This window comes from Echiichthys vipera (assembly GCF_963691815.1).
Source record: "Echiichthys vipera genome assembly, chromosome: 17".
Classification (NCBI taxonomy): domain Eukaryota; kingdom Metazoa; phylum Chordata; class Actinopteri; order Perciformes; family Trachinidae; genus Echiichthys; species Echiichthys vipera.
Window position 1 is genome coordinate 9754532 of NC_139842.1, and position 24549 is coordinate 9779080.

Genomic DNA, 24549 nt, shown 5'->3' on the forward strand with positions numbered 1-24549 from the left:
AAAAAATCAAAATATCAATGTATCCAATGGATACATTGATATTTTGATTTGTATGGATACTATCCATATAAGCTAACCAAGCTCGGTCAGTTATCAGGCAAGTGTCCCTGCAATGGAAGCCCGTCTGGATATGAAGCCCAATCTGGCTGCAGAAATATGCAGTACAGCAGCACAAGTGGTCCAAGACTCCAGCAGCCCTCACTAATTGGATTAAAGGGGCGATATACATCTCCATTGAGACTGCTGAGCCTTTCTGGGGTGCTGTTTGATTTCCACCAATTGAATTAAGGCACTATCTGGATGTGCATGAGTCTGTGCTGACCGGTTCGGATCTCTCCCTCAGCCATTAGTTTCATTAACCCTTTCATTAACCCTACAATTAAATCAGACTTTATTGGTTCAACTGGCTTAATTGATTGTTTTGTGAGTCTGTCTTCATTTTAACATACAGTACAGTATGTACCAGCTTTGCCTGTAGAAGTATGGTTTTCCTTCGCTGGTACACAGTTATTACCCGCATTCATGTAAAAATGGCTTTAAATATGCTCAGCTGCTGTGCTGTTTTTGTATGCTGTTTGATTTTTTCGAATCTTTCTGTTGATTAGAAACACTTGTGTCACATCTATTTATTAGTCCATAGGTAACATTTCCCTTGGAAGTATGGACTTAGTCACAGAGAGAGGACATACAGACCCATATATAAATATGTAAAAGAAAGAGGTTAGAGGGCACAGAGTTAAGGACAGAGGCTAACATATATATATATATACACACATACAGAAACACGGACAGCTTTATGTATCACATACACAACTAGAAATTAGGAGGAAGAGAGTTATTGAACACACAAAAATGATTCAGAGAGAAAGACTGCAGCAGAAGGCAGTCTTATAGATGGCACCACCACTAGAACCCTGGAGCACCTGCCGAGTTCATATGTTCTTTATAGGACCAATTCCTCATCTCCATGCTGGCCTGTGACCACACTTCTACTGTGCAATAAGAGTAGTGGTTGACATTTCCTTTGGATTTTTTGAATCTTCATTGAAAGTGTGTACTTTGTATTCCACAGATAAGCTGCAAATAAAAGACAATGTGAGACCATGCAGGGCTCAGAATAGGTACAACACAGTATTAGGGCCACTTAAGCTAGACAAAATAATATTGAGCCGGGGGAGAGGGGTAATAAAACTCTGAATTTCCGAATCTCAGAGACTATCTGTAAATTTATTTTCATCTCTGAGTTGTTGTTTGTTTTCAGAATAATACCCCCCTCCCCCAGCTCTGTAATTTTATTTTAATTTATAAGCAATGGCCCTAGCACACCATCATAAAATAGGCCCATCAGAATAAGAAAGCTGACATTTTCCATAGATGCTTCAAAATCATCAATGGGCAACTCCACCAGAGAAGTGGCAGAGATATGTGTTCATTAGTTTATCATTGTGCAATGGAGCTGTAGGAAATGAAATAAATTAAATTAAATCCAACCCCAAAACAACATATTACAAAAAAGTAATGTGAACACATTGATTCACGAAACAAAAGTATACATTTATGATTATGTAGCCTAATGGTGTATTTTTCTTCAAGTTAATGGACACTGCTTTCCACTAAGTACAGTGTACAGTAGAAGCAGCATTGTTGTTGGCCTAAATACCCAGTGAAGAGATGTAACAATGGATTTTAAGAATCCATAGTAAATCTGTAATGAGCATGGTAAGAATGAGGATAAAATTTGCATTTTCCCAACTTCATAAGTTTGTGGGATGTGTTCTTCCTCATATTCCTATGTGACCTGATATTATAATAATATTGTGTGAACATTTTGAGGCCAGCAGGATGAAGAGGAAGAAGTAAGAGATTTCAGCTGTTGCTGAATAGTGAAAGAGTAGAAGGGATGGACAGAAAGAAAAAAGGAGGTAGGGGAAACAACTACCAGTGCCTGGTGTTTTGCTAAAATCTTTTTGGCTATAATGAACAACTTAAGGCGTAACTCCAGACCAATGGAGCAACAGGAGCACCGAAGTGACAATGTTAGAGGTAATCATGTTGGGGAAATGCAAAGTGGAGGGATTTTAAGCCGGTACCAAGTGTAGTTTGCAATATACAGCCTGTATTCAATTAATGATGTCACTTAGCCATTTCCATTTTGATATACATGGATATGGAGGGGATGAGTCTCAGTTTCATTTCAACTCACTTCCACTGAAATTAGAATTAGATCAATGAAAGCAGTCATATGGCTTCAATTATCTCAAATTTAGGACATTTGTGGTGATGATCAAGCAAACAATTGTGTCACTGCTACTGTGATGTACACTGAGTTGTCATTTTACCAGTTTCACAGTACAATTTAATACAGTCTGATACAACAATCCAGCAATACATCCTCTTTTTGTGAATGTTATTTGAATGACACAGCATCATGCCAGACACAAGATTTACTGAAGGGCTACTGTATTGAAATGCATTTGATTGCACAGATGTACACTTACCTAATAGCATAAACAAGTAAGTCAGTGTATTTTATTGTTGCCGGTAAATCAAATGGATGGATTCCCCCCACACACACACACCATCCTAGCCCACCAACTTCGGTTTCCCAACACATGAGAAGGTGTGATGCGATACGATATGATATGAATGGTTCCCAAAAAGACTGGATTTAAGGCCCCCACAATTACTGAAGCCATTAACATAACCTGTCCTCAGCTCTACATTACCACGTCCTACAAGTGGAAATACAAATGGTCACTTACTTGTACAGTGAACGTGCGGCAAGATCAATGCAAACTATTGAATCCTTTTCTCAGTCTGATAGAAAAAGAGCATCACCACCACTGTAAACCTATTGTACTGTATGTCTTCAAACGGCAGTCCTGAAGGTCTGCTTCACTTTATGTTATTCCCAACGATGCAGAAGCATGGCAGCAAATCCTAAAACTCACAAATCATGCTCAGCATAGTGGTTATAAGCTAAGCCCTAACCAGTTACGCAAATGTAACTGAATTTTATCCTCACAGTCATGCAGATTAAGTAGGGTTTGAAGTACCTGCTTTGCCGTGGAGAAGGTTGTGGAGATTTTTGAGAGCCAGCCCAACATGACCTGACCAAGCTTTGACTCTAGAACGCCCTAGGCACTAAAGGGTTACAGGTGCAAAGGGTGGTCCTCACCTCTCACAGGGGAAAAGGAGGTGGACAAAAAGGGGATGCTGGGATACTACTTTTTAACATGATGGGGTATAGGGAGTTGGAGGAAGGGCTTAGAAATGGCAGGATTGTAGGAGATAAGTCAAATGAGAGAGAAAAGGCAGAAAAAATGGCCAACTGTAGAGGATTGGCCATTTGTAAGCGAAAATAGAAATGCTGAGTGACAGAGAGAAAAAATATATATGAGAGAGTGTAAAAGAACAGAAGTTAGAGAGAGAAAGAAGGAGGAAGAAAGAGCCTGAATTGAGTCAAAGGTGAATAAAGAAGAACAGGGGAGGCTGCACTCCAAGGTGCCAGTGAGGCAGTAGATATGCAAGAGAGAAGGAGGAGCAAGGGGGGAAGAGGGGAGGAAAAAGGGGAAGCAGGAAGGAGACTTACGTGAAGGCAAAGGCCACCAAAGCACCACTAACCACTATAAAGTCAAGGATGTTCCACAAGTCCCGGAAATATGAGCCCTGGTGCAAGACCAGGCCCAGATCCACCATCTAAAGGAGAAAAGGAGAACATAATTATGAGAAGGGAATCGCTTGTTATGGATGTGCAATTTGTCCTTGGTGTGCAACGAAAGGTTTCTAATCCTGATTTGGGGTGTGGGGTTCTCAATACCCCTGGAGGAAGTTGCTGATTTTTGATTCCGGACAGGGCCTTACCTTTATCAACATCTCAAATGTGAATACTCCTGTGAAGACATAGTCAAAATATCGCAGGACCTGCACAAAGAAAAAAGAAATGATTTGCTGCTGCATCCAGCTAGTGGAAAAAAGAGTGACAGGATTGTGGATATCAAATTCAGATTTTGACCAATCATTTTATATTGAGGTGCCATTTATTTATTTTTCATTTGATTTTATCATAATTAACTTATAATATAGCATATACTGTTTAATCAGATATCACTGTTTTATTGGTACATTTTAAGATGCTAATTTTACATATCCAAATTTGGCATGAGATTATGTAAAGCATCTAATCCATATCATATTAAGTACATATTTAACACATTTATGTACTTAATTTATTTTATTTTCATGTGATACTTTATATAATGCATTGGTCCACCTCCGCACATGCAGACGGCTGGACGCTACAAAGAAAAAAACAACCAGCATATTAAAAAAACCAAAAGCAATACTGTATTGTAATAACATGTATACACATAATATTTATTACATGGACTTTCTTACATTGTTGCGAGGGGATTCTGGCCAGACAGGGTCTTCAGCAGCCAGGGCAATACTGCTCATGGCAATGACCAGCAGGATGCACATCTCAAAATAACGCAGGGTGCAGACGTAGTGACACGCCCGCCGAAACCTAGGAGCAGACAAAGATACATTTTTTTCTTTTGCATTAGTGCAATGCATGTTATTATATCTACTTTGTATAATGCATTTGCTTTTTAACTCTAAGAGTGTGTGTGCACATGCACATGCTGTAGCTGTCACTTAATAGTGGATCCATTCTCCATCAAAAAAAAAAAGACAATGTAGGGTGATACATCAAAAATGAATTCCTGTGTGTCAGCCTACCTGAATTTATATAGTGTAGGTGAGTGTGGCTGCGAATATTTGTAGCCATTCCACTTACGGGTTGGTGGTGGACAGGATGAACATGGAGCTGAAGGGAGGCATGGGTCTGGGTCCTCCTTCCCCTCCCTTCTCATCATCATCATCGTCCTTATCCTCCTTTGCTGGCAGAGGCTCCGTGTTGGCATTCTTATTGACTGGATCAAAGAGGGAGGGGGAAAAAAGGGCAAGGATGGGAATTTTTTTATTTTTTATTTCATAAAATAGTTGAAGAGGACACAAGATAGTAGAAGATAACCAAAACATATTTATTCTTCCCTTACCCTGCAGTATGGCATTAGTGGATGGAAAAATTGGCATGTCTACAGCTGTGTAGTCGGGGTGGGGCAGCCGGATGACACTGTTGGTACGGTGATGGGCGATGCTCCCGTAGCTATCTAATGTGACCAAACTCCCGTGAGTGCCACTGTTTGCAAGATGGAGGGCAGATCCAAAGGCAGGGGCCATAGTGTGACTGGCTACTGGATTAGGGTGACTATCGCTGGTTGGGGTCGAGCCAGAGACTAGTTTGGTATTCATGAGGTTGTCCATATCCTCACTGTACTGGCTGTCCTGCCTGGAGAGGCTCTTTTGAATGGGTCGTGTGGTTGAGAGGTTAGGGGCATTGCAATCCCTAGAAAGAGGGAATAAGAAGAAACAATTGGCGATAGAAAACGAAAGTTGAGATGGAGAAAGGAGAGGAAAGAAGGCAAAAGAGGAGATGATATCCAGAGAAAGGTGTGACCAGAGCACAGACAAAAGTATGAGTACAGAGAAGAAACAAATAGGATCAACTTTTTTGGATCAGGGAATGTCAAGAAACACAAAGATTACACAAAAATGTCATTGTTGAAATTGATATTTGCATTATATCTACAGTTGTGCAATGGACATACTTTCTCCTGTGCTGGCACATCCTCTTCCCCTCGCCCTCCGTTTGGTTGCCATGGCGATTTCTTCTTGGCCTCCTCTCACTGCCATCCCCAGCTCCCTCCTGCTCCCCTCCTTCTCCACCTCCGTCGACCCCTTTGCTCTTATGTCTCCCTGTTCTTCCAGCTCCTCCTACGCCATCCACACCATCTTCTGCACTTTTTCGATGTGACCGGGGCTTCCGGTGTTCTGACTGCCCTCCCCCTCGACTGCCACTCCGGGTGTGGTGATGGCGCCTGGAAGGCCTCTCCCCCGAGCCTGGCCCAGGAATCACAGTAGCATCCAAACGGACATGAGAGGTGTGATGGTGGTGCTCGCCTTTACGACTCCGCCTACTCTCTGTGGACTCGCCCCGCTCCAAGGGGGGCCTGAGTGGACCCGAGCCTCCTCCACCACCCCCTCCTACTTGGCCACCATGTTCGTGGAGGCCTGTTTGTCTATGGAGCTCATCAGCGGGATGGTGCTGGCTGAAGCAGAGGTCTGAATTGTTTGCGGTGGTCTTGTTGGTGTTGTTGTTGCGGTTCTCATGGGGGTCGACCACCAACGGTCGATCCAGGTGAGTCTTCATGTCTGGACGGATTTGACGTGAGAAGTTCACCTGTAAGGAGAGGACGAAATAGAGAGGCAGCAAAGAGGCAGAGATCAAAGATCAGGAAGGGAGAAGGGGGCAGAGTTCAGTCTTTTCAATCTACCATTAACAAATAACCTTTGACCACCAGGTAAGCAATATGTTAACATAAGACACCATTATCATTGCCGTTACTTGTGTACACTGATAGCACAAGTCTAGGGGGCTTTGTTTGCCTTGTCCTTTACATTGTTGTGCTCCTCCCTCCCTGTCCTTGCCTTCCAGCGTTCGTCAGGGTCCAGCTCATTATAGAGGGCCTCGCGGCTGGACACCAGAGTCTGCCTCCTCAGCTCCTTGGTGCGTTGCTCCCACACTGACTTGTTGATCCCCTTGTGGTTCTTCTGCTGTTCCTTACTGCAAAATGAAGCAGGGTGGAGAACGAGAGGGGAGAGGAAGGACAGAATTAAAGACCTGTTTAAAGACTGCTGTGAAAATATTCACACAAAGACCTGAGAATGATGTGAAAACCAACACCAAAAATATAAGTACATAAAATAGCTAGGACAGGAAGACACACTGGGAGGGGGGGGCACAGACATTTAAAGGGTCATTTGGCTGGACCTATAGAACAAGGCAGCTCCACAAAACAAAGTTCTGGGTGTCTACACAGCTTGCCAAAACACCGGGCAGGACAGCCCTGCTTTGGTAAACCATGTGGGGACACAAGAAGAAGAACACTAAGGTAAGGTTAGAATTTGCTATAATGGTTAACCAAACTAAATTGTACGTAGTTTAATTAGAAAAATAGTATCGGGTTTTGTTTTTTTATACTAGTATTATTATTGGAGTTTAAAATTCTGGTATCATGACTACCTTATGAGGTAGTTATCCATAGTCTGTGTATTACCTACAGTAGACAGCGGACTGCATGACGTGGTGGTGGTGGCTAAAATACATGAAGCTGCTGCCCACATCCACGGCAGTCCATTTCTTAGCTTCCATGCCTCTCTGCTTCTCCAAACTGGGAGTGTGCTGACTGCTATTTACTGAAGGTAATGCACTGATTGTGGATGAGTATCTTATACAAATCTACTTTAAAAAATCTGAATAATCCCTCTAATTGACAGATGGCAAAGTCACAAAGATCACAAGAGTATGTTATTGGTTACAGTGACTGAGCCATGCTCCACTTGATAGAGAAACACCCAGAAGCTGTCAGCGACCACCTTTCTTTCCCTTACAAACTGCTACCACTAATCAAATTTAACACCATTTTCTCTCAGGGCCAATAGTGAACCACATTAAAGCAACAACCGTACTGCGAGGTGCAGGCAACATAAAATGTACAAATAACAGCTAAAGAAAGCCAGGGGTATGTATGTCATTAAAAAGTTAGGAACAAAAGGAGGGTTTTCTAAAGCACAAAAGAAAGCAGGGAATGGTTGTAAAGTCAATAAACAGAAAAGATTCAGAAATGAATAAACAAATAAATAAATACCAGTCCAGAAAGGGGTCGGTAGCGTTGTGACACTCACTGTGTACTTTGTTGCTGAGGAGGGAAACAGCTGGTGAGTGAGATGGCACGAAAGAACAGAAGGAGGATTTCATTCCAAAATGGGCTATCCATCCACATTTAAAAAACAGCCGGCTCACCCTTACAAACGGTCACTATGCGGATAAAATGTCCTGCACAAAAATTGCTACTAAAATAAGTCAAAAATATTATTCTGATATGCAAAAATTAAACAATCCCAAGAAATATATATATATATATATGTATAATTTTTTTTCAAGAAATATAAATATATATATATTATTTATTTTTTTTTTGCCAAAGAGATTGAGCCTTTTGGAATGCAACACCTCACACACAAACACAAAACACATGCACCCAGACATTCACACACAGTCACCTCTGCAGTCTGTTCAGTCTGTGAATCTAAAACAATCCTATTAATTTTTCCGCTGTCCTCCTTTTTTTGCAATGTCACAAATTGCATCTCTCTTGCATCACTCACTTATCCTGCATGACTACTGCTGTTGTGTCCTGATCATTCTTTGCTTCTTTTTATCATATCTTTCTCTACTCCGAGCATTATCTCTAGCTCCTTTGACACAGCCTGTTCAATGTATTTTATTACGCCCTGCCCTCTTTGCGAAAGGTACAAAGACAGAATCGGGGGGGGGGGGGGGCAGAGTTGTTTTGCCTATATGCCAGCAGATGGGGTAGTCACAGATCCGTAACAATGCTGAACCGACGTGCGAGTGAAAGGCAAAGCTGGCAGGGTGGGACTACAAACAGTAGTGAGGTGCGAGTTGACCCACAGGCAGGTCAAAAAGTGACAAGTAGTGTTCAGAGTAGACTAAGTTATTAAAGAGCTACAAGAGCTGCAACGCACGTAAAATTGATATGACTGTACTGTGAAGAAAAACATCAACTGCAGTTGTTAATATTGACATGGGGTGAAAAAAGCTCAATATGCCATCTAATAAGTCCAATGCTGCGATGGAGTCAACCAGTTGGGACTTGTCTATGTCATCAAATTTTAAAAATATTTACACCATCTAATCTTGGTTAGAGACCTTAAGCAAGCTCCTATACCCCTGGTTTGTGGATCGGGTCACGTTCACACACACTCGACTCCAATGCTGTTGTGTTACATGTCACGCCTCTTCCACCACTTCCAGAATGCTGGCATGCTATGTGCTATATGTCAAATCTCTCCTCTTTTATATAATGTTTTTTAAAGATTGAGGTACATTACACTACAAAAACTACAAAACTCACTACCCAGACACATTATAGCCATGTGTTCACCACACAGGAGAACATCACTGTGATTTGTGTGCACAAGATGAAAAATATAATGCACACTGTTAGCCTATGCCGGTGACGATAAACCCTTCAAAAGGTTACACAAAGTTTTAAAAATGAATGAGAACTTGTTGTGATTTGCTATAGAGCATGCTAAATAAAATAAAAAAACGTTGTAAATCAATAAGCGAGTTTAGCATAATTTCAAGACTGTTATCACAAGCTGTAGTGCATTATCTACTGAACACACAGTGGTGAAACTCCTTCCAGCCTTTTAGACTCACAACAGTAAAGTGATTAAACTAATAAACTAACACTTTCTAATTATCAATACTTTAGATTGTATGGCTGTTTGTGTTGTCATTTTGAGTAGCGTTACAACAGTTTCCCGTGGGATTTATGTAGCTTTTATTGCAACCTCCTTCCTGAATCTACCATAGAATATCTTCCTTAAGAGATTCTTCATGCTACACTGATGTCCGTGAGTTTAAAAACCCTGCTTGGGAAAACAAAGACTTTCTCCTTTGGAATTTCAATATCTTTCCTCTTTTATAGCACAGAAATGAGGGATCTGGATTTACGCTTATACGGTGGAATGGAATGCAATGCATCCACAGCATTACATTACTAGAACTGCATACACAAAATCAAATCCAAGGCTCTACTATCGACTATATCCTAATCTCTTAGGTTTTAGTACTATTGCATTAAGCAACATTTAGAGAAACGTGTCATGTTTTCAATAATAAAGTATGTGCAAGTACCAGATTTCTGGTTAGGTTTTTTGGCAAGCAACCTAAGCAAGCTGCAGGATACTGGTGAAATACGGATGTGTAGCTTTTTGAACTGAACCAACACAAACTCTCTCTCTCTCTCTCACACACACACACACACACACACACACACACACACACACACACACACACACACACACACACACACACACACACACACACACACACCCACACATACACACACACACACACACACACACACAGGGAAGTATGTGCATTGTATCGTAGAATATATTTAACCTCAGTAGAACTCCCAGGTAAAGTTTTCTGGTACACAGACACGAATGCTAACAGCACAGTGAAGTACAGTACATACAGCACATACAGTGAAAAGAAACAGTGTGATTCACAAAATAATGAAGTCATTATAAACATGTGTAACTCTTGGGCATTTTTCTTTATTGCATCTGTGTGTGGTAATATGTGTGCTTAATATAAAGTGGGCTGAGGTTAATGTACCAAAGTAAAGTTGTAAATGTCAGCACTGTGTGTAAGTGTTTTGTGTGTGTGTGTGTTTCTAAGCAGACTTGGGCTCCCCTGTTGTGCTTTTTCAGGGACAGACCACAGAGTGGTATGTGTGTGCCTCTATGAGTGAGTGTGTGTGAACTTTACCAGGAGTGAAAGGAAAGACCCCTGTGTATACAGAGAAAAGAGATCAAAGACTCTGACTCTGCTGACCAGAGGAGGGCTAGCCCAGATCAATCCAACACTGCCTTTTGCATGCATGTGTGTGTGTGTGTGTGAGTGTGTGGGGGTGTGGGTGGGTGTGTGTGTGTGTGTGTGTGTGTGTGGGTGTGTTTGTGTGTGTGTATGTGTGTGTTTTAGTATGTACAGAAGAGAAGCAGAAGTAAAGAGACAAAAGAGGGAGAAGCTGGCAGAGAGAATGCTGAGAAAATAGTGTGCATGCATGTTTTAGTTTATCACTGAATTTACTGTTGTCGGATACAAAACTGTACATGTTTACATATGGATGTAAAAAACTGAAATATCCTTGATTCCAAGCAAGGCAATATTGGAATGAGTGGGTCCTTGATTATGCTCAAGTTCATGTTTGGATTTTGGATTTATACTAGAATTAAATGCTTTAATGTTCAAAAAACACATTATTTTTCCTATACTGTACCTATATTTACCCTCTATCTGAAAGGCTCAGCTTTAGCGCCTGTCTCTTTAATCTCGCCTCCTGAAAAGGCCATGTCTGCTCTGATTTGTCAGCATGTCAAAGTCTTCCACATCTGTGCTCTCAGTGTCTCTGCGCATCATTGCAGCCAGGGAGAGACTGTGACGGCACGGTAGTAGCACTTTCTACTTATAGTATAGGAATCATAACTGTACAGCAATCCTGACAGCTTGTTTACAGTTTCTGAATACAGGCTGTATGTTCTGGATTGAGCGATACCTTTACAGTATTTATATATCACCACAACCTGCTTTATAATTTAAAAAAGACTCGGTAATCCCTCTTTTTGCAACAAATTATGTCAGGTGATTTAGGCGGAATTTTTAAATGTCAGTCTGGTTCATTTTGGAACAATATCAAGAAGTGTGCATTAGGCTGGTGTTTTAATATAATCTTTTGAAAAGGGAATCATTGTATGAAGCTCAGTGTCCTTAAAAGTTATTTGCAACATGACGGATGTTGATAAACAATTTTCCTCATTACGTTGGTGCAGTATACTGTGTTGTGTTCTCCAAGGTGCTGAATCGCAAACTCAAAAATGTTCTGCCCTTTAAAATCCCTGCCTGGGTGTGAAAATGTTTAAGATGGATACAAAACACGACAGTGGAACAGTTATAGAGACAGAAACTCACGCTGCAATGGAGAGGTTGGCAGCAGACAGTGGGCTGACTTCAGCCACCTCTTTGGCTTTCTGCAGGGCGATCTTCTGACTGGCAGCCTCCTCTTCCTCCTGCTCATCCTGCAGAGAGAGAGAGAGCGGAAGGGAGATTAGGAAGGAAATCAAAAGCAAGAGATAAGGTGGGAAATAGAGCAAATGAGGGAAACAAACAGAAATCTATTTAGCAGAGGGGCGAAACTCTTGTCGTTTTTAGCATTAAGAAAATAAATGCACTGGACAATCAGACTGTCGTTTACCTTGGTCAGTTCCTGTGCGTTGGCTAAATTGTCGACAGCGATAGCCAAGAACACATTCAGCAGAGTGTCTGAACACAGAGTTAAAGGAAATCCAGCATGTAGGAGTTTGTTTGTACATTAATAATTGACAAAAAAAAAGCAAAATGATCTGTTGGCTTATGCTAGAACTAACATCTTAGCCAACATATCATCCATGCTACAATAACATTCCTGTTACAGATCCCTTACCAACTTATGGCTGGACTTAATGTGATGAATGACAAATTATAGAATGAGCACTATGTTGATCAAGATAAATAAATACAAGAAAGGTATAATATCTGTGTATGTACATGCATCTGAATTTGGATGGATTTGTAATCAGTCTAAAGTCAGTAACTAAACCAAAATTTAAAGCACAACTGCGAATGTCTTTATATATGTGTGAGTGCTTTGTGTGCTTCTTTGCATTTTCACTGTCAAGGGATACAGTTGCCAAAAAGTGTGAGAACGATGAAGAAGACGGAGAAGGCCATGCCCTTGTTGACTCCGCCCTGAGACTTGATGCCATCGTACATCACCATGTTCCAGTCCTCACCAGTCAGGATCTGACACACACACACACACACACACACACACACACACACACACACACACACACACACACACACACACACACACACACACACACACACACACACACACACACACACACACACACATACACACACACACACACACACACACACACACATATATTTACTCCAATTACATCTAGTTATATTTTATATATCTTCCTCATGTTCAAATCCTCTTTAGTCCTTTAACCATTTTGTTCTAATCCAACCCTCATCTTCTCCCACCATTCTGTTTCCCTCCCTTCCTCCCCTTTACATCGTCTCCTCTGCTCACCTGGAACACTGTCATTATTGCTGCGGGGAAAGTATCGAAGTTGGTCGGAGGGGTGCCATTTTCAAAATTAAACCTAGCAGGGGGGAGGGGGAAATCAAATGTGTGTGTGAGAGAGAGAGAGGGGGGGGGGGAGAGAAGTGTGAGGGAAAAAACACAGAAGCATCGTACAAGTAGAACAAATGTTTTCTGATAAACTACTGCAAAAATGACTTAACCAAACTAGCAATTAACAGAAACCAATGTCTTACGATAATATCAAATGTGAACAATTAAAAAGGAAAGAGAGGAGTAGATGAAGACACAAAGACAGTAGCCAAGTTAAAGGAAAACTGCACTGACTGTCCTCCAAAGAGCTGCATGCCGAGCAGGGCAAAGACAACTATGAAGAGGAAGAGCAGGAAGAGCAAGCTGATGATGGACTTCATGGAGTTGAGCAAAGAGACAACAAGATTACGCAAAGATGCCCAGTACCTGGAAAACACATACAGAAAGTTTGTGTTTAATTGAGTGAAAACATTATGTCCAAATAAAATGAAAACTATATCACAATAGACTCACTTGGTGACTTTGAAAATCCTCAATAACCTGAGAGCTCGTAGCACACTTATGCCAAAGGATGTGCCCGGCTGGATGATGGACCACAGTACTTCAAATATACTACCACATATCACCTAATACAAATATAAGTATAAGAAAAGCATATGGTTATTGATCATATTGAGCAAACACTGTGCACACATCAGCAGATCATGACTGTATTTCTGTCTTAAGGTCTGTGCTAGTTATGTTTTAATGTGTGCATGTACAGCACATGTACAGTAGGTGTGAAGTGTTTGCACCTGCCTATGAGTTTTTGCGTGCGTTTAATGTGGGACTCACAATGCAGTCGAAGCAGTTGAAGGAGGAGTTGAGGTAGGCCTGTTTGCCCAGACCATACATCTTTACAAACATCTCCGTCAAGAATATCCCCAAAAAGATTAATTCAGCAAAATCTAACGAAGAAGACACAAAGAGAGGAGGAGGAGGAGGGGGAGGAGGAGGAGGAGGAGGAGGAGGACGAATGGCAGTGTTTTGTGATAAATGTATTTAAGCCTGCGTTTCAAATACAAAAAATTTGTAATTTGTTTTTGTAAAAATTGTATTCGAAATGAGCGAATACTACTTTTTTCATTCATCCTCAATACCATGGACTGTATATAAAGATTGACTATGCATCTCCACTTCCTGTACCACCTGACCAATCGCGTGTCAATCACAACTGTCAATCATGACGTTTTATCCCATCAAATAGGAAATTAAAATGAAACTTATCAGAAAAATTAAAACTTGAACAAACATCAGCGTGATCAGAACTACCTCAACGACAGAAAACATCTTGTGGAAAAATGTATTTGACATGTACTTTGATTTTTAGTTTTGTCCATGTCCAATCCGCTAACACGGTGAGGGCGGGGTTTATAACCTATACTGCAGCCAGCCACCAGGCGGTGATTCAGATGTCTTGGCCTCACTTTCAGGGAGGGGTCAAGCTGTCCATCTTTATTTACAGTCCATGCACAATCTCTCACTATTTGTTTTGTAGCCTACACCATTTGGTTTTCAATAGGGCTGGGTACATCCTTTGTTTCCACGCTCCCCTCGATACTTTTAGGCCCTGACCAAACTGCAGCCAAAGTCTCAAGCATCGAAAATGTTTCGTCATTCAGTACCGAATTTCAATACCTAAGGAGTAAAGCTCATCAATGTCAGTGAGCCAATATGCATGCAGCATGCTTGTACCAAGAACTAATAATGCTGGTGTTTGGCATGTCAAAGAGGCACATAGGAAAAACACAACATTATGCACTTAGACAGGTATTACGTGTGTGTGCATGTGCTGTTGTCATTTTGAGAGGCTTGACTACAGTGTGTGTTGTGTTAACCATAGGTATAATGCTATGCATGTTTTTATTTCAATGCATCTTCTGTTTCCCATATTTTGATCTGCTTATAATTGGCTTAAATGGATTTTGTTTCTCATTACAATTAATGTTGTTGTGTGTGTCTGTCTGGGTATATGCAATGAATATCTTTAAAAAACAAGTGAGAAACAACAAGAATATCTCCAAAAGGAAGACATTGTGTGTTTGGATGTGATTGTGTTAACTGGTTAGGTCAGCTCTCTTAAAAAATGTGCTCACCCACTTCCTTCCAGTAATCTGTGATGAGAGTTTTAAATGCATTTGTGGAGATAATCTGTGCATGCTTGCACAAAGAATGCATGTGTCCCTCTCCCTCCTACTCACATAGAAATTCTGACAGTGGGTCTGGCTGGTCATAGTGCACTACAGCAACACACATAGTGTTGAGGCCCACTAAACACAGTACAGTCCAGTAGAAAGCCTGGGACTTGACAACGTGCCGGATAAGGAAGCGTAGCCGCCGCTCCCGACGCTTGAAATCGGATCCTTCGAGTTTGGAGCTCTTCAAGCTGGCACGGGCAAACGGTGACCCTGAAGAGATGAGCAAGGCTCAGTGTTAGCTTAAATGTGAAGTGAACAGTGATTTATTGGCATAATTGTGTACATTTAGCATCTTGGACAAGCTGAATTGTATACAGTGCACAATGCCATCTGCTTCCCGGATTTGTGACTTAAACACAGTAAGAGGTAGAATAAATTACAACATCATAACCAACAAAAAGCTCTACTTGTGCACATAAAGTAATAATGGCACATACAGTAGATGACATAGTCCCAAGTGTCCCCATGGTAAGTAGAAGAGTATAGGAAATAAACAGTGAATCTAATTTTGAAATAACAGCATCAACCTGCTGTCTGTTGCGGCGGTCAAATCACATGATATTCAGAACAAAACATGTAGATGTAGAAGTCCCTTGTTTTATGAGAAAACAGGGATAATTGCTCTGTATCGAAGGCTGGAGAAAGAAGAAAAGGATGGGAAGGTAACATGAGGAGAGAAGTGCAGAGCAGCAGAGGAGAGGAAGAGGAAAGGAGAGGGAAGGAGAGGAGGGTCAGGTAATGCTGATATGCAAGATAAGATAGCATCTGTATGTACCTGCGGTTTGCCTTTGAGTGTGTGAAGGTGTGTGTATGTGTGTGTGTGTGTGTGCGTGAGAGAGAGAGAGAGAGAGAGAGAGAGAGAGAGAGAGAGAGAGAGAGAGAAAGAGAGAGAGAGTGCATATCTTACCTACTGCCAGATCTCCCTCCCCTTCCTCTGGGTTTAGCAGCTCAGCTTTGCTCTTATGGTTCTTTGTGGCTCTTCTACGGGAGCCTGTAATAGAAAATAAGCATATGTGTATATGTATATCTATAACACAACAGTACTGTTATCATTATTTACATGCACAGACACGTAAAAAAAAAATCCATAATCCATACCATCATAATCGTTTTCATTGTCATCATCCGCCAATATGACCTCTTCTAAAAAAACACACAAGAAAAAAAATGTCAATACGTCACATTAAATGTATGCTTGATGACTTCTATAATATCTATAAATCTTTTAGAATCGCTAATTCTCATTTTAATTAAAACTGGAAACAAAGTCTCTCTGGCTGCACCTGTGCTTGCTACTCATCCCTCCCCTCCTTTGTTTTTTAGCTTCCTTGTTTTTATGTAGATTGTCTTTTCAAGAAGATCAAAGGTCTGTCCCTTCTATCTGCCCATTAATCCACTCCTTCCAACATCCAACCCTCCGTTCCTCTTATCTTCTCTATATCTTTCCTGCCCTCAGAAGATGGGTTTGAGTATAAAGACAAGAGAGATAAAGAGAACCAGGGACAAACAGTGGGTCTCTCTATCCATCATCAAACAAGTGTCTTTAATCCGTGCCACAGTGGTGTAAATCAAGGCTCTTCAGATATATTTAGTGACTAGCTATAATTCAAGTTTGTTTGTTGAGAGTTATACCTACATTATACCTCCCCAGAAACTAGATTGCTATTTTAAGGCGTATGATCAAAATGTTTTGTGAGTTGTGAAACGTTACAGTTAAAGTGTACATTAGTCGTTTTCCATTCAATTGGCAAGTGAATTTTAAACTTCAACTGACTTTGTTAAACAAATTTTGCAAAACAGAAACACAAATTAGGTGTGTTGTGTTTCCATCAACTAGTCCTGAGCGAATAAACTAGACTGCACTAGTACTGAAGTTGGCACTATAGGCTATGCATGACTGTAATCCACCAGTTTACAGAGTATCATCTAGCTCATCTACGAGAGAAAAATGGAGAGAGGTCTCCAGGCCTTTCAGTTAGGCGAGTTTTAATTGTTCTTTAACGTCAGCTAGTATTGGTCATGTTTCATGCTGTCTGGAGACAAAGACGCGTTATGGGAATATCCAAGAAGACAGCAGAAACAGATGATCAGTCAAGTGACTTAAATGTTTGCTACATCAGAACTTCAGCAAAGGTGTTTCCATATCCCTTCAAACCAAAACCATCTCAAGCGGAAGTAAGATTTTTTTTTGGCTAAGATAAGAGAATACTGCTGTTTTTTTAACATTTGTTTTTTAATGTGTCTATGTGTATGACAAATGAAACACACACATGCAGTATGTTGTACATACCAGCTTTGCAGATCCACTCGAGATAACCATTGAGTTCTCTTTCAATCTGCTGCTGTCTTCTGAGCTTCAGGAACTCACTCCTGTTCTCCACACGCTCTCTCTCTTTGGCAAACTCCCTGCAGGGGGACACACATTCACATGCACACACCGCACAAACTTAGTAGACACTTTTAATGTAGATGTCTTGCTTTTTTATTTGCGTGACATAGATACACTAAAATACCAAGCATAAAAAATAAAGTATTTTTACATTAGTTACAAAATATATTAAACTACTAATGTATACAGGATGAAAAATATGCATTAACAACATTTACAATATATTTGTCACAAGCACCATCTCAGAAACAGACACACACACTTACCCTGACAACACACCCAGCACCAGGTTGAGCATGAAAAAAGAGCCGATGATGATGAGGGGGATGAAGTACATCCAGTTCCATGCACTCCCTGAGGCATCGTTGCTCTGAAAATACACACGCACACACACACACACACACACACACACACACACACACACACACACACACACACACACACACACACACACACACACACACACACACACACACACACACACACACACACACACACACACACACACACACACACACACACACACACACACACACACACACACACACACACACACACACACACACACACACACACACACACACACACAAGACAAAGGAATCAATGTTTTGCTCTGGGAAATTTGACACAACTCATAATAACCAAAGATTTGATCGACTGAGACATTAGACATTCTAGCGACTTCATGGGGCGTGGAATAAATCTGTGAAACAGGCACAGGTAGAACAGGTACAGCTGCATCAATCAACTGCAGTGGCATGTGTTTCGGTTTGAAAGTTCAGGGTTTGTTGAAGTCTGTCTAGGCAGCCATGCACTTTCTTAGCCCTGCTTGTCAAATGAATCGTATAATTATAAAAAAGAAACCATCTGGAGTGGACATCATGTTAGAAAAATTTGCCTTAAAGACATCGTTAGATGTCCAGACAATGTGGCCAATAACAAAAATGGGTGCCAGCAAACTCAGAAGGGCTGTCCACCGCTGCTGGAAATATAAACAACAGCAGGGCTGACATGATTTTGCTTTAAGTCATCTCAATAAGTAAATGCATATCTGCCACTCTATTTGGCTGCTCAGTGCAGAGTAAATAATGTATAACAAATGCTTTGGTCTCTCCTTATCCGTCTCTACCATCCTACTGTTCAGACTCCTTACAGTTTCTTTTTTCACTCCTTATTGTGTTTTCTTTTTGCCATATCTCCTACTTTTCTCCTTATTTCATTGATTTTGTTTATTCTTTCCTTCATTCCTAATTTCTCACCTCCATTCCATTTTCTGTGCAATCTTTCCATTCCTCCTCACTTTCCCTTATCAGCCTCTACACTAATTCTTCATTTTACCCATCCCACCTCCAGGCCCCCTCTTCTCTTCCCCACTTTGGTCTCTCTTTCTCATAGCCTCCCTGTTCAATGTCCCTTTCTCCTCCTCCCCCTCCCCCATCTTTCCTTCTTCCTGCGTGTAAGCTGGTATTGCTGCTGTGAACCCAATGTACCGCAGACCCTTTTTTCTAACATTAAACTTTTATCGCTCCCCTCCCCAGCAGCTGCAAGAATAACTTGGGCTGAACAGGTCTTTTTAAATATAGAGCAGCACCGGGAAGAAGGGACACAGGAAGAGATAAAGAGAGAGAGGGAAAGAGGGGAATGAAGGAAGGAGAGAGAGCTATGAAAGAAAGGGAAAAAAAGAAGGAATAACAAAAGAATAAGAACAGTGGGAAGGATAAGGCAGACAAAAGGGAAAGGAGATGGGGACAGATGACTACAGTTACACTCAAAGACCCTCAACTACCTCTGGTCTCCTAGCAACCGTTGCCACTGACAGCAGGGAGACTATTCGGTCTTGGTCATGAGTGATGACACTGTTCAAGACCTGGTACCTCTTTCATGGGCAGGCTCACAGTGTTCACAGGTGAAAATCACTGACCATGTTAACTTGGATTTTAGTATTTTAGGAGAAAAATAATCTTGGATGGTTTGGTTGGGCAGCATGAAAATACCATTGAGAGTATTGTCAGACATTAGTACAGACTAAAGTTCAGCTGTATTTAAATAAATATTCAATTTTTGCTTTTTTCTGCAAAAATTGTTCCAAATATAACAATAATGGATATACAAATACAAAGCCAAGGCACTGTCTTTATAACAGGGTCTATATGACAAACAAACTGATACTGTATAATTCCAACTCTGAATCCAATAAATTCGCTAAGGTGGTTGTCTCCTGGTGCAAACCATCCATTACAAGGACAGATGGGTTTTGCATTCTGGGTTATCATCCTCTTCACTTGAATGATCCCATCTTTTCTCGCCTCTAACCTGCCTTGCATTCCTGCACGAGGATAATAAGTTGGTCACTTAATGTGTCAACATACATAGTAGAGCAGGTCAGTCCAGCCCTCCATGGTGATACACTGGAAGACGGTGAGGATAGCAAACAGGATGTTGTCAAACTGAGTGATGCCATAGTTTGGTCCCAGCCAGTACTTGCGACACATGGTGCCTTCTGGACACAGCCGCGACGGAAGCTCTGTCCCACACGGAAACTCTTCTCGGATCTCATCTGAACAAAAAAGAAAGTTGGGAGGTGTTTCAAAACAAAAGGAAGGCATATTTCTATAATTATGTTGTTTGTTAAGTAAGAAAAGCGAGTGCTATCCATTAGCTCAAGATATGATTTTGGCACTTACTTTCTGGAATTCGTGTGAAGGAATGGGCAACAAAAAAGGGTATAGGCGATATAAAATAGCTATGATGCAGCAAAATAGGCTAGCCTGCTTGAATTATATAGATATTTGTAGTGGCAATATTAAACTTAATACCAAAGTAAGCACAATTATATTTACACTTATACATTTATTTCCCCTTTTTTTATAAATTAGTTCGCACTCACAGAACCGGGGAAAATATGTTACATCAGCTAGTTGTGTCTTCTATTTTCATCCAAAACAATAGTTCCCTGAGCTTAATTCAGACAGGAATCCACATTGAAAATATATATCCAACTTTGCTTTTACGTTATAGTCAAAAAGATGTTTTGCTCTACAGCTACAGTTGAACCATTAAAAAAAGTTTTTTTTCTATCTGAAAGGAACAGTGGACATAAACATCGGCAACAGTAATAGGTAGCAGTAAATCAAATGTATTTAGAGAAATACAGGCCTAATGATATCCAATACTTTATGTAAAATACATTGTACATTAACACCAAACAAACTACAATAATTTACACATTTTAACATAAGCAGATACAAATGTAAATACAAATCCTACAAGATTCATCAATACATGCTGAATAAACCAATCAACATTTTTAATAATTTCTAGATGGAATTTCTCAGCTCCATACTGTCGAAAGGGGCACATTATGTAGATATTAGCGATGGATTGGACAACATCTGTGGAAACTGCCTTTCCCATCACAAAAACATAGAACTGAAGTACAGCCAACTATTTGCCAAAGATGTCATTTTGTTGAACTAAATGGCATTCCTAATTTTAGCACTGCAACTTGTTTGCCTCAACCGGAACAGGGCTTCATTGGGGCAAATTAACCCGAGCAGTAATGGCAAACAAACACACATTCCTTTACCTGTATGATTGTCAAAGCAGGTTGTGTGGAATTTGCCCATGTAGAACTCCAGGCCGATGATGGCAAACATGAGGATGGCAAAGAAAAGGAGCAGGCCAATTTGCAGCAGAGGAATCATGGCCTTCATGATGGATTTGAGCACCACCTGTAAGCCTGGAGGACACATTAAGATCTTTAAAATCATGTGTTTTCACATGACACAGCACACAACAGCACACCCTTTAGCACCCATCCACAGCGACATTAGATGCTCCAGGATTTACTGCAAAAAAAGTCTGCGTAGGGAGGAGGTCAGGGTGGACTTTCACCCAGGACACCGCACTTTGCATCCTGATCATGTATAGTGGGTTACTGTAATTATGTTACAAATGCACTTACTTTAACCCCACCCATGATCTTTTCCAAATCCTGCCGTCACCTAGCTGTTAAGTTGTTTTGTTTGAAATCACACGTGTTTCCTGTGTTAAAACAGCTACCATCGTGTCGAGTGGCTGACGGTTTGCATTGAACCAATGATGACACAATATAAATATTCTACACATTTACTAAATGAAGGTGAAATCAACTATACCTGAGGTTTTTCTCAAATATGTTTTCTACAAAGACAACCTTTTGGGTTTTATTTTGTGTGCACCGATCACACTGTACTGTATATAACATATTGGTATGGAACTCTGAATTGGTTTTCACAGGAAGCTTAGTGACTTTTATGATGAGTAAGCCTTGGTTTGCCTGTTCAGCCCTGTAGTGGAGTCCACGCTATTAATAACACTGCAGTGGTGCTGGAACACTACTGCCGCTATAATATTTAAAAAAGGAGCAGAGTGCATAGAAGAACCACTTTTGTTGGAACACTTTGGGTGCATTATGCAGAACAACACAGAAGCTGCATAAAAACCTAGACACACAATGCTTCTCTGTGCTATTTTGATTCTCAAAATAAAATCTAAAGAAATGTAATTTTCTCAACTAAGAAATAACAAAGAAGTTGTTTGGGATAAAGGCAGGGTGCTTGCGAAAAACTGTATAAAAATAAATATTTCAATGTCAAATGAATATTTATGACTTACTGGGGATACCGGACACCAGTTTGAGGGGCCTCAATACTCGCACCGCCCTGAGGGTCCGCAGGTCGAAATCGGAACCCACAGTGGACAGGATCCTAAAGGGGACACAAAAGCACAAAAGGGTGCAAGGGCAATCAATATTTAAGCTAGTCATGCTTGTCACTGTCAGTCAGCCGCACACATTTACAAACACACACACACACACACACACACACACACACACTTTTAACACAGCCCCCATGCCAGGCCATTACAAGCAACTGGGTGAGCACTGTATGTAAATCCTGTAAGAGCTGAGCTGATCAATAGAGCTGACAAGTGAAGTAGGACAGAAAAGAGTATCAGGAAGAGAAAGGAATGGGCTGAAGGGACGGAGGTTTTGTAACGGGATGACAGAAGGGACTATGAAATGAAAAAGGAGAGATGGAGAGGAGAGGGAAGGGTAAAGACGAGAGAGAAAGTCAGAGGCATGGAGAGACAGAGCGAGAGACAAAGGCGCAGAGGGAGGGAGAGAGTGCACTGGCAGATGGTGAGAATCAGAGATGCTGACTTGCTTATTTCTACCTATTTTTATTCTTGGTACGTTTAAAATGTTTCTCTTCAAGCCCTCGCCAGACTACAGAGTGAACGTGTTGTGGTGTGTGTTACGGCACCTGTGTTCCACTCATTATCTGAATAAAGACTTGTATACAGCATGTGCGTGTATGTGTGTACTTCAGATGGTTAAGATGTTCCCTTGTGCTGCCAGACTTCCAGTCAGTCCCCTCGTCTGACGCAGACTGTGAATCATCCTCCTTCCCACTTCTGTCTGTCTCTCTGTCTCTCTCTCTCTCTGACACATTTCCACTTTCCTCTGTTTCACTAAGAGGCCCAGTGACACAGCAGAGCCTTAATCACAGATCTAAAGTCAGCCTGCTTTGCTTGGAAACCTATGAAATTGTCAAGAAGGGAAAAGTAACACCGACCCAGGATCTCGATTGAATGCTGTATTAAATTACCAGGAAGCCCCCCATTGGTGTGTGCTCCATCAATTGTGTAGGCCGGGGTCCTTGTAATGACATTGTGTGATATCAAATGCCTCATCTTAGGCTGACTTGTAACTGAGAGGTTCCTGGTTTGGTCATGAGGCAACACTGTACTTCAGCTGTGTGTAGCTGAAACACTATGTGCCCTTTAGGAACTCACTGAGCCCTATATTCTGACGTGCGCAAAAATCCTAAACATTCATATTTATTACTGGAAGTGATTAGAGCTAAATTACCTGTTGGCCGCTTTAATTTATTGCTACTGTACTGTATCTGTACGAGATTATATAGCAGCTAATAATTTATTTTATTATATTCAGCCAAGTAGATTTTATTTTCTCACAAACTACCACCTCAATTGACTGAGGCTTTTAGGGTGAGTAGCTTTATGTTATTTATTCTGGAACATGCGTGTTGCATTACTCTGATCCATTGTTGTATTCTCAGTAGGGTTACTCTTAAGAACAATATGATACACAGCTAAAAGCTTTTTCTGAAAGATAAATTAGTATTTTTTTTTGGAAATGTGTTAATGCTGTTAATAGCTAGCTTCTCGCAACAAATGACACATTCAGGCCGAGACCTGTCCTGTCCGCTGACAACACTAAAGTTCACAAAGACATTTTGTTTCAGTCATGAAATAGTGATGCTCTGACTCTTTCTGCAGGAAAAGATTATCTAGCTAGCCGAACTGACGAAATTGATTGAGAGCGAAGATAATAATGAAGTAATGAACAAATAACAAAATTCAGTGGAGATCTACAAATTCTATTATGTTCAGCCAGCCTTTTGCTTTCCAAGTTTAAAACGGGGGGACACACTGTATGAAAGAGATGTTTTGCTGATTTGAATCTAGGTCTGCGTAATGGCAATTTGGCCATTGTGTTCAGATGAACAGAAACGCATCATTCATTTTGGAAGATGTTGATGTCGTTCGGTGAATAACGGCAGATCTCCGATGCGCCATTATACGGAGACTTTTACCACGGAAACAGACCAAACACTGATCTTCTGAACACAATGGCCACATTGCCATGACACCAACTTGGATTAAAATGGGTAAAGTATTGCTTTAAGCTAAGCATAACAATTATTTTATTAGAAATGGAGGTGGATGTGTGGGTGACAATGCATGTGACAGAGTGTAATGCTTCTGACGATTGTTGTTGTTGTTGGAGTTTTTTGAAAGGAATAACCAGCACATCTACCTGGAAATAGAGAGCAAGTATCTTACTGTGTATAGATATGAACAAACACACACACGTTTTTATATACGTGTCTTTGTGTGTGTGTGTGTGTGTGTGTGCGACTTGACTATGATTATAGCA

The 24549-nt window shown here is 40.9% G+C and overlaps 1 protein-coding gene across 1 annotated transcript in view; it reads right to left on the reverse strand.

The window, feature by feature from the left end:
• cacna1aa (calcium channel, voltage-dependent, P/Q type, alpha 1A subunit, a) overlaps positions 1 to 24549 on the reverse strand; it is a gene marked incomplete at both ends in the record, with an annotated part of 81611 nt that overhangs the window by 34435 nt on the left and 22627 nt on the right. The window contains 23 exons of the mRNA XM_083931008.1: positions 3593 to 3699; positions 3865 to 3924; positions 4399 to 4528; positions 4802 to 4937; positions 5064 to 5413; positions 5676 to 6307; positions 6526 to 6691; positions 7776 to 7826; positions 11699 to 11805; positions 11982 to 12049; positions 12451 to 12568; positions 12873 to 12945; positions 13212 to 13343; positions 13431 to 13543; positions 13752 to 13864; positions 15158 to 15364; positions 16062 to 16145; positions 16253 to 16297; positions 17445 to 17560; positions 17810 to 17913; positions 19913 to 20100; positions 21130 to 21282; positions 22200 to 22291. Coding sequence (XP_083787134.1) covers positions 3593 to 3699; positions 3865 to 3924; positions 4399 to 4528; positions 4802 to 4937; positions 5064 to 5413; positions 5676 to 6307; positions 6526 to 6691; positions 7776 to 7826; positions 11699 to 11805; positions 11982 to 12049; positions 12451 to 12568; positions 12873 to 12945; positions 13212 to 13343; positions 13431 to 13543; positions 13752 to 13864; positions 15158 to 15364; positions 16062 to 16145; positions 16253 to 16297; positions 17445 to 17560; positions 17810 to 17913; positions 19913 to 20100; positions 21130 to 21282; positions 22200 to 22291 — 3345 coding nt within the window. The remainder of the gene's footprint in view (positions 1 to 3592; positions 3700 to 3864; positions 3925 to 4398; positions 4529 to 4801; positions 4938 to 5063; positions 5414 to 5675; positions 6308 to 6525; positions 6692 to 7775; positions 7827 to 11698; positions 11806 to 11981; positions 12050 to 12450; positions 12569 to 12872; positions 12946 to 13211; positions 13344 to 13430; positions 13544 to 13751; positions 13865 to 15157; positions 15365 to 16061; positions 16146 to 16252; positions 16298 to 17444; positions 17561 to 17809; positions 17914 to 19912; positions 20101 to 21129; positions 21283 to 22199; positions 22292 to 24549) is intronic.